Source organism: Osmerus eperlanus, chromosome 10, assembly GCF_963692335.1.
Source record: "Osmerus eperlanus chromosome 10, fOsmEpe2.1, whole genome shotgun sequence".
Lineage (NCBI taxonomy): Eukaryota > Metazoa > Chordata > Actinopteri > Osmeriformes > Osmeridae > Osmerus > Osmerus eperlanus.
Window position 1 is genome coordinate 2,929,615 of NC_085027.1, and position 10,157 is coordinate 2,939,771.

General features: G+C 50.0%; 2 protein-coding genes across 2 annotated transcripts; one reads left to right on the forward strand and one right to left on the reverse strand.

Annotated features, from left to right (window-relative positions):
• Positions 1–228: 228 nt before the first annotated feature.
• Positions 229–4,509, reverse strand: zgc:158785 (uncharacterized protein LOC791214 homolog). Its single transcript, XM_062471599.1, has 5 exons — positions 3,750–4,509; positions 2,809–3,005; positions 2,434–2,638; positions 1,001–1,207; positions 229–439 (listed from the first exon to the last, which is right to left on the reverse strand). Exons 2-5 carry the CDS (start codon positions 2,979–2,981, stop codon positions 281–283), a joined length of 744 nt encoding a protein of 247 aa, XP_062327583.1. The 5' UTR covers positions 2,982–3,005; positions 3,750–4,509; the 3' UTR covers positions 229–280.
• A 2,720-nt stretch (positions 4,510–7,229) lies between these two features.
• gjd6 (gap junction protein delta 6) lies at positions 7,230–9,827 on the forward strand. The gene has a single exon (XM_062471135.1). The coding sequence runs from the start codon at positions 8,342–8,344 to the stop codon at positions 9,527–9,529; it is 1,188 nt and encodes a 395-aa protein (XP_062327119.1). The 5' UTR covers positions 7,230–8,341; the 3' UTR covers positions 9,530–9,827.
• The last annotated feature ends 330 nt before the right edge of the window (positions 9,828–10,157 follow it).

The window sequence follows — 10,157 nt, forward strand, 5'->3', positions numbered from 1 at the left end:
TAAACCCAACTACAAGATACAATCTTCAGAAAAATAGATTTTCTGTACGTTTCTCCAAAAGGCGTGTCTTTAAATATTTTCCTGTGAAATTCTTTATACAAAAAAGTTTGAACTTCAGACAGGTCCAAGGTAATCCAGTCAAGTTTTCAAGTTTTTTTTGGAATAAAGGTGTCGATACAGGGGTTAGTCCCAATGGAAATACACCACTGTCTCCTCTGTCGTATCGTTTCCATTTTATTCTGTCCTTCACTTTCTGTAGACTGGGCCTGCAGCATTCCAGCTACACTACAGTCTCCTTGCTGGTATTCTTGCTGAGGAAGTTAAGCGACAGAGTCCGATGGTTGGTGGGTACACATGCCGGTCTGGGGGTCTGCAGCCTCACTCTTTGATCAGTCTGTTTCCATGTTCTGAACAGTTGGATGTGATAACGTAGAGACACCTAGGGGCAATGAGGGAGAAGTGATGGGTACACCGGCCAGGACTCAACAGAGCCCAGAATTAGCTAAATGCTACAAACTCAGTCCAGGGTGTGAACTGCAGAGAGGTGAAGTAACGAAGTACAAATACTTTGTTAGTGTACTTAAGTAGATTTTTCTGGTATCAGAACTATACTTCACTATTTTTCTGTCAACTTTTTACTTTAACTTTTTTACACACATATCTTTACTTTCTACTTCTTACATTTTCAAGACAGGCTTGTTACTTTAATTGTAATCTGTATTTGGTGGCATGATCAATATTATTTCTTGTCATTGCGCATATTTTTTTTTTTCCTGGCTATCACGCACTACAAACGTAAGCTAGTCTAAATACAATGAAGCAAGGCAGAAGGCAACAACAACAAAATATAGAAAAAAAAGTTTCTAAAAAACTAGCAACTTTTTTGTGTCGGGTTGTATGTGAAAAACAAGTTTCGAAAGGTTGATTTTTTTTATATGAGTATCAGTACTTCTATTTGATTTAAGGATGTGTGTACTTTTGCCATCTCTGATGAACTGACCATGGTCCAGAAGAAGTATATGGTGAAGAGAGCCATGGTAAGAACCAGGAGACCCACAGCCTCCATTCTGTTGTTGTAGTACAGGTCCATGGCACCCTGGACACACAGCCATCCTGATAGGCTGGCCAACGGAGTAATGCACAGGAAGCAGATCATGTCCCCACACAAGGTCCTCCTCTGGTGCTGCATAGACGGAGTACACAGCCACTGAAGAGGGAGGGGGAGGGGGAGAGGGAGAGGGAGGGAGGGTTTACTTGCATTTTTTATAGTGTAGGCAAACACCACATTTCTGTTGCAGCCAAAATCCCTTCTGAGAGTAGCGACCTGATCCTCGTAATAGTGATCTAGCCCACTTTCAACGTACGTAGCTAACACATCCATTCATCTGTCAGATTATCTGCTATTTTCTCTCCTTTCCTAATCCTCCAGATCACCTGTAATGGTCTCTCCTGTGTGTGTGTGTGTGTGTGTGTGTGTGTGTGTTTTAGGGTTGCCAGCCATCTTTGATTAGTGAAAAACCGAGACACTCGGACAGAACACTTAGACAACAATGATGGGGGGGGGGGGGGCATACAAAATGTGATAGTTTGAACATAGCCAGGAAAAAAAACACACACACAGGTGCAGGTCCCTTGTCCTGCTAACGAGTGTGTGTGTGTGTGTGCGTGTGTGTGTGTGTGTGCGTGCGTGCGTGCGTGTGTGTGCGTGTGTGTGTGTGTGTGTGAGCTCCATGTGACTGTGCCCATGCACTGTAGAGTGTGTGGTTGTTAGCTGCAGATTACTGGGTGTCCCTCCTGGGTTAGCAGGGACCGGCGTCCTGTCCTCACAGCTCTGCGAGGAAACAGCATCTAATCTCATTCTCAGGCTAAGTGGCTTTCCGGGTAAGAGCTGTTCAGGGACAGCAGCGGCTAGGCCTGCGTGAAGCCGTAGAGGCTGATAACCCTGATGATGTGAAAAGCACCATAATGTGTGAAACCTCTAGTGAGATCGTCTGGGTGTGCGAAATACTGTTGTTTTTGCTTTGGTTTGAATGGAATGAAGTGGAAGATTAGTAGTGTATTCAGTATGTAGTTTGGTCGATTTTATTATCCTTGTAGATTGGAATTGCAAATAGCCAGGTGTTCCATTGGGTCGTGTCACTAACTGTAGGTTACTACTGTAGCTACTTAGCAAACAGGTGATCAGCAGCAAATAGGCAATTTATCTTCCTTTGTAGAGGAACACAAAAGTGAGGATGGAACCTCCTCACCGGGCATTGTCCTGCTGTCCTGCATTTGCATTTAAACTGTGTTACACATGAGTGTGTGTGTGCGAGTTGTGTGCGTGCGAGTTGTGTGCGTGCGAGTTGTGTGCGTGCGAGTTGTGTGTGAGTGTGTGTGTGTGTGCGAGATGTGTGTGTGTGTGTGTGTGCGAGATGTGTGTGTGTGTCCTACCTCTGTGAGAGGTTTCGGGAGGCGTTCCAGTGCAAACGGGTGACGGCAGAGCTCGCACTGGCTGCTGTTGGAGGTGCTGAGCCAGTGCTCCAGGCAGCCGCGGTGCACCATGGCCAGGCTGCCCGCACACTCGCACGGGGACAGCAGCTCGCCTGCCTGCCCTCCGTCGTGGCAGATCCTGCAGAACGGTTCCTCACTGCTCAGGCTGCGTCGCCAGCCAGCGAGAGAGAGAGACGAGTCAGAATAGTACAGAGGAATAGCCGAGTTTGTTGACATGCTAAGGTAGGCATTGAAAGATTTAAACCTGTGAGTGTGTGTGAGAGTGTGTGTGTGTGAGTGTGTGAGTGTGTGTGTGTTTGAGTGGGGCTAACATACCTCTCAGTGCTGCGGTCCATGCCAGGACTGTAACTGTGACTGTCCAGCTCTTCCTGTTTGCAGGTGTAAGACTCCTCCCCTTGTCCCTCTTCAGGAACAGATTTGATCTCAGGGCTGCCCATGCACGGCCCCAGGGGCTGTTCTGACTCCATGGCTTTTACATAAGGGGCCATTCACCATGGTCATGAGAAGCCACCCTGCAACCACAATGAAAACATGCAAACAATAAGAACAAAAATGTCTTATGAAATGGGCACAACAGTGAGAAGGGTCTAGGCCGGTGTGAGTCAATCTAGGCCTGGTGGGGCCTGGAAGTGTCTGACTGGGTCTGTCTGGGTCTGTCTGAGCATGGGTCTGATTGGGTAACAGCCTGCTGCTTTGATCTCATCCAGACAGTCCCTTGGGAAAGCAGCGTGGTGATCACCAACCAACCCTCATGTGTCCTCATGTGACCTCCCTCCCGTGCAGCCTTGGTTCAAGTCTACCTGTTTAGGTATGCAGAAGGTAAAGGCTAGGGTTTCCATAAATAGGTGCTCTTATTTATGTAAATAAAACATTGTATAGTGAAGCCAGTATATTACAGTAGCATTACTTGTTTTGTTTGGTCCAAATTAAACCTACAACCTACACTCAAAAAGTTCTATACTGATAATTATATAAAATAGTTTTGTCTCCACTATCCCAGCCGTGCTTGAATTTAGTCACCCGTAAACAAACCTGCTGTTCAGAAAACGAAAACTTTCAGTAAACGAAAACACTCTCTCTTTCTCTCTATGTCTCCCCCCCCCCCCCTCTCTCTCTCTCTCTCTCTCTCTCTCTCTCTCTCTCTCTCTCTCTCTCTCTCTCTCTCTCTCTCTCTCTCTCTCTCTCTCTCTCTCTCTCTCTCTCTCTGTAATCACAGAGTTGCACAGACACAGCAGTTAGTAAATAACCCGTCTTACCCTGTGGGGAGCTGCCAGCCTCATGGTTCCAACACTCAATACAAAGTATGATCTCCTATTCCGTTGCATTCAATCCTCCGTGTGAGAGAGAGAGAGAGCGAGCGTGTGTGATGTGTGAGAGAGTGTATGCCTTAAGAAGGAGTTTGCGTGAGCGAGCGAGTATGATTTGAGAGAGTGTATGACGGAAAAGGGTGTGTGATGTGAGAGAATGTGTGTGTGTGTGAGAGAGAAAGAGTGTGAATCAGAGGGAGAAAGGAGCTGGTCTACGGTGAGAGTTCAGCCTCTCAGGACCTGCGCAGTTTCCTGCAGATTAGCTCTGCTGAAGGTCGGCTGCGAGAACAGGGAGGGATTAGGAGAAGGACAGCAGGCCCAGACTAGACAAATGGAAATCCCTTTCACATCGTTTTGACCAGGAGCACCTCCTCACTACAACCCCCTAATCCTGTTAGAGGCTGCCAGCGGACAGCCCTTTCACTGGCCCAGACATATGCTAATTCAAACTCTGCTAGAGTACTCCTGCTGCCACTACATCAAAGACTGCCAGGACACTACCAGGACACTACCAGGACACTGCCAGGACACTGACATGGGACTATTAGGACACTACCAGATGACTGACAGGAAACTACCAGGCTACAACCAGGGAACTACCAGGACATTGACAGGAGACTACAGTACAAGGACACTACCAGCAGACTGCCAGGGCACTGCCTAAAAAACTGCTAAAAACAGAACTATTTTTAGTACAAAACATGAAAAGTGTGTGTGTATGTGTGTTTGAATGATCAAGTAACTTTAAATCTGTGTATTAATTTTGTAATTGGCTGTGGCACTAAATCAACAGCCACACGTTACGATGCTGTTATATCATATCTACTCAACTCAGCCACAGGTTGCTATATTAGTGCTTGTTATGTAATGATTAAGTGATGATTAGGTGATGTGAAATTGTTTTAACCGGCTTTTGCATGTTCTCCCTGTGTTCACAAAAAAAGAATAAAAATACATGCAGATCAGAACAGCTCCTTCTCCTGTCCTATCCCTGACCAGGACCATGACCAGGACCATGACCAGGACCATGACCATGACCAGGACCAGGACCATGACCAGGACCAGGACCAGGACCATGACCAGGACCATGACCAGGACATGAGCACTTGAGGACCTGATGCCCGGGAGCCGCTTAAGTTTGACCACTCAGGCATACTGACTATTTACATACAGATGTAAATAGATTAGACTCAAATTACTTTCTGGGATGCTTAACCCTCGTGCTGCCTTCGGGTCACATGACCCAAAGGTTCATAACGAACCATCGTTGTGTTTACCCAATTTTACCCAATACAAAAACAAATAAAAATAATTTTCTTTTAACCTTCGCAATGTGGGGGGTCTGAGACAGCCCAACGGTTAAAAGAAAATGCTTCACTTTGTTTTTGTATGCGGTAAAGTTGTCGCAATACGACGGTGGGTCACAATGACTGATGGGTCAGAACGACCCGAAGATAACACAAGGGTTAACAACATGGCAACAACCACACGTTTCCTGGCAGTCTACCCTTAGAAAGCGGAGGGACTCCTCCCCCCCCCCCCCCCCCCCCCACACACACACCCCTAGGAGGGAGGACTGAGGTCGACCAGATCCGACAGAATTCAGGAGGGGAGGCTGCTCCGTAGTCTGACGGAGGACTGCATGAGATGTTTGTGACACCGGCAAGGAATCTCCACTGAGCTGCTGTGCTGAATGCAGAGCAGGGGTCCACCCTGAGTGGAGAACCAGACCAAGCCGGGAATCTCTCCTGATGAGCCTGTGGGGAAGATTAGTCGTCCAGCACAGCCCAGAGAAGAAACCTTTCCATTCATATGTACAGTATGTCCTGTTCCCTCTTCATGCTCTGTCTATAAGCTCACATGAAAGCTGGAGAAAAATACTGGCAAGATGAGAGGTCTGGGGGTCAGACTGGGGATCAGATGGCTGAGCGGTTAGGGAGTCGGGCTATTAATCAGAGGGTTGTTGGTTCGATTCCCATGCCGAATGACGTTGTGTCCTTGGGAAAGGCACTTCACCGTATTTGCCTCGGGGAGAATGTCCCTGTACTTACTGTAAGTCGCTCTGGATAAGAGCGTCTGCTAAATGTAAATGAGAGAGAGCGAAAAAAGACCTAGATTGGCAATGCCAAGCCCTACACAGAATTCTCTCCCCGTATCCCCTTCTCCTCCCTCCCTCCCTGTTTTTCCCACCCCCCAACTCCCTCTCTTTATATCTCTCTCTCCCTCCCTCTTTCCCTAATCCTGTCTGCTATTCATTCACAAACTTCCCCAGACTAATCCCAGAGGGAATGGACATCATTGGGAGTTCCTCCGTGAGCAGACATAGAGGGTGAATAATCCTGACAGTGTGGGACCATAACACACAGAACCCAGACATGCAGGATTAGGCTTCTGTGTGAAAACACACAGACTCCGTCACACCATGCTGGAGTGGGGACTTCCTCTTCTCTCTGCCGTCAGGGGCAATAGGGGGGTGGGGGGGGGGGGCGATTATACAGGGGTTGTGCGTTGGGCTTGGGCAGGGCTGGGGGTGGTGTGCAGGGCTGGGGCAGGGCAGGGCTGGGGGTGGTGTGCAGGTCTGGGGCAGGGCAGGGCTGGGGGTGGTGTGCAGGTCTGGGGCAGGGCAGGTCTGGGGGCGGGGGTGTGCAGGGCTGGGGCAGGGCAGGTCTGGGGGCGGCGGTGTGCAGGGCTGGGTGAGGAGGGGGTTTGTCTCAGCCTTGTTTTCTCTCTCATTGGTCTTTGAGCGTTGTACCATTATCTTGGAGGAAGGGCCACTATAATCCTCTGGGAGACCAAGAGACCGACACTCTCCTGGGCTCCCCTATTGATCCAGCACCTCAGAGCGGCTCGTGATGACCATTAAAACATGCAAATACTCAGTTCATTTCTCCGAGCTGAGGTCTCTCTGGGGAGCGGATAGGAGACTCTGGATCGATAGCAGACGCAGGCACTGCTGGAGGCTGTCTGGAGACCCAGACACACACTTCAAACACACACATGCGTGCCACAACAGTGCCAATACAACTCAATGATATTGAGTGATGTTCAGACAAACTGGGAGGAATAGTTTCAAGTTAGAAGGTGTTGGGTTGTATTTGTTTTGTAGAATATGGATTTATGATTGTTTGTTTGTGTTGTTGTGCGTTGAGTGCAGACGTGACAGACAGGCCAGACAGACAGAGCAAGACAGACAGACAGGGCCAGACAGACAGAGCCAGACAGGCAGCCAGCCAGCCAGACAGACAGGGCCAGACAGACAGAGACAGGCAGCCAGACAGGCAGCCAGACAGACAGAGCCAGACACAGACAGAGCCAGACAGACAGGGCCAGACAGACAAACAGACATACAGGGACAGACAGAGCCAGACAGACAGAGCCAGACAGACAAACAGACAGACAGGGCCAGACAGACAAACAGACATACAGGGCCAGACAGAGCCAGACGCAGCTGTTTGAAGTAAGCAAACGCCTGAGTGACTGTGTTATCTGATGTCATTTGACGAGACTGTCATTTGATGGTCGTAGACCTTTCAAGGGTCTTTTTTTAAAACACAGATAAAGGCAATGTCAACTTGTCAGAGAAGAGCAGACTAAACAAGAGCCAGGGGATAAAACACAGCTCAGATATGAAGAGGCAGCATGACCACCTCTCAGCCAGCAGCCTCGTCCATACCGAGAGTGTCTAGCCTGGTTCCAGGGAATGTTTACCAGTAGGACAGAGACAGGTGAAGGTGAGGTAATCGGCGTCATGTTGTTAGAGAGGAAGTGCACTTCCAAGTGTTTTTCAGCTTGTGCGATAGAGAGCATGCATTACGGTCATTATCTTGAGGAAGGTTTTTAATGCGTGTCCATTAAAGGAGAGACATCATCCTGTTGAGCAGCAGAAGAATGCTCTATCAGCCAGCACTATCAGGGGCTCTCCAGACCAGGACACCACTGTCCTTACAAGAGGTCTAAAATGGAACTCTGAAGACAAGAGACCGAGAGGGCACACCATGTGACTCATGTCAAGTGGCCATCTAGCTGGGCTCTGTGTGTGTGTGTATACAGGACCACTCCTTATCTGTGAAGGACTGCTAGGATGAGGTGTCTCCCCAGCAATCAGACCGCTGTCCAGAGAGTCTGGAACAGCTGCTGGAGGAGACTTCACCCAGACGGAACTCTGGATAGACACTGGATAGAGAACTCCATAGAGGAACACTGGATAGAGAACTCCACACAGGAACACTGGATAGAGAACTCCACACAGGAACACTAGAGAACTCCACACAGGAACACTGGAGAACTCCACACAGGAACACTGGATAGAGAACTCCATACAGGAACACTGGATAGAGAACATTTAGAACCACTGGACCGAGTGCTCCAGGAGATCGGAGAGCCAGGCTGGCTGCAGCTGGGGTCTGGCTGAAGGCAGGACGGGAGCAGAGAGGGCATCTGATCAGAGCTGGAGCCAAGGGAGGATCCATCCCACAGGGCTGTTCTCCAGGGGCCTGGTTTCTCTCCAGCGGCTGGTCTCTCTCCCAGGCCGCACCACCACCATGACGGAGTGGACCCTGCTCAAGCGGCTGCTGGACGCCGTTCACCAGCACTCCACCATGATCGGCCGGCTCTGGCTCACCGTCATGGTCATCTTCCGCTTGCTGGTGGTCGCCGTGGCGACGGAGGACGTGTACGCGGACGAGCAGGAGATGTTTGTGTGCAACACCCTGCAGCCCGGATGCTCCACGGTGTGTTACGACGCCTTCGCGCCCATCTCCCAGCCTCGCTTCTGGGTCTTCCACATCATCAGCGTCTCCACGCCCTCCCTCTGCTTCATCATCTACACCTGGCACAACCTCTCCAAGGTGCCCCAGGGCCAGAGGAGGGACCAGGGCCAGGGAGCCAACCCGGGAGACGGGGAGCGCGACGTGGGACGAGAGGCCTTTGACAGGAGCTGCGATTCCGACAGCTGCTCCATCCGCTCCCACAGACACCTGGGCCACAGCCTGGCTGACGTGCTGGAGGGCATCGCCACCCAGAGCCTCCAGAAGGGAGGCCCCAACACGGCCGTGTCCCTGACCCAGGCCCGGCCTCGCGCCCGCCGAGAGGGGGACCGGGACGGCCCGGGCGGGACCGGAGGCGTTCTGTCCAAGTACTACGTGTTCCACGTGTGTTTCCGCGCGGTTCTGGAGGTGGGCTTCGTCCTGGCTCAGTGGGTGCTGTTCGGGTTCCGGGTTCCGTCCCACTTCCTGTGCTCCACGCCGCCCTGCTCCCAGCCGGTGGACTGCTACGTCTCCAGGCCCACGGAGAAGAGCATCTTCCTGCTCTTCATGTTCTGCGTGGGGATCTTCTGCATCCTGCTCAACCTGCTGGAGCTCAACCACCTGGGATGGAAGAAGGTCCGTCGCGTGGTGCGGCTGAGGGAGGGGTCCTCCTGGAGGGGGCGCCAAGGCAGGAGGGGGGGGTACGAGACTTTCGCTCCCGACAGCCCCTCCCTGACCTCCTCCATGGGCTTCCGGGATGTGACCAGCACCGCCTCCCTGCCCACCCTGGACCTGGTGGTGGGTCACAGGCCGGACTGGACCTGCGCAGGGAACTGCGCCCTGTTCAAGGAGGCGGAGGCGGGCTTGGAGAGCAGGCTGCAGCCCCTGAAGATCCAGGACGCCCAGAGAGGAGGGAGGCAGACCCTGAAGAGCACAAGGGAGGGGAGGGACGCCAAGCACCACAGCACAGAAGTCTGGATATGAAGGTTTAGATCATAACATTGGTTAAGTTCTGAACTCAAATGACGGGTCTGGCTGTTGCCATGGTGGGGCTTTTCAAGCTTTTGGGATTTTAAAGAAGAGCAAAGAAATAAAAAGTGTTAAACGTTGAATGAGTCTTAAAACCTTAAAGCAGTAATGTAAGTAATTACTCTATTAAGGGAAATGTTGTGGCACCATATATAAGACAACAGCCAAGATCAGGGTCAAATACAAGAATCAGAAACCTGTGTGTATCAAAACCTGTTTACTGAGCAGATGTAATATTATGTAGATCTGGGTGAAAGCCATACGAAGCTCTCCAGGTCTCTGACCCTCTTACAGTTAGGGTTACAATGTTTCTGACAGTTGGAAAATACCTAATCACAAGTCTTTCACATATTTCTGGTGCTGTATACTATTCACTAGCAAGAAAAGCCAAAAGTCACTGACAAGATAACTCGTTTGCTTTTTCTTTTATTTACACAATATATGTATTAATATATTCATTTACAACATCTATAAAACACATTTTGTATAAATTATGCTACAGAAAATAAAAATAAAAAACGTGTAAAGAACAGTCGGTTTCCACTGACTGATGTGGTAACACTAAAGGAGAAAGAGAGAGGAG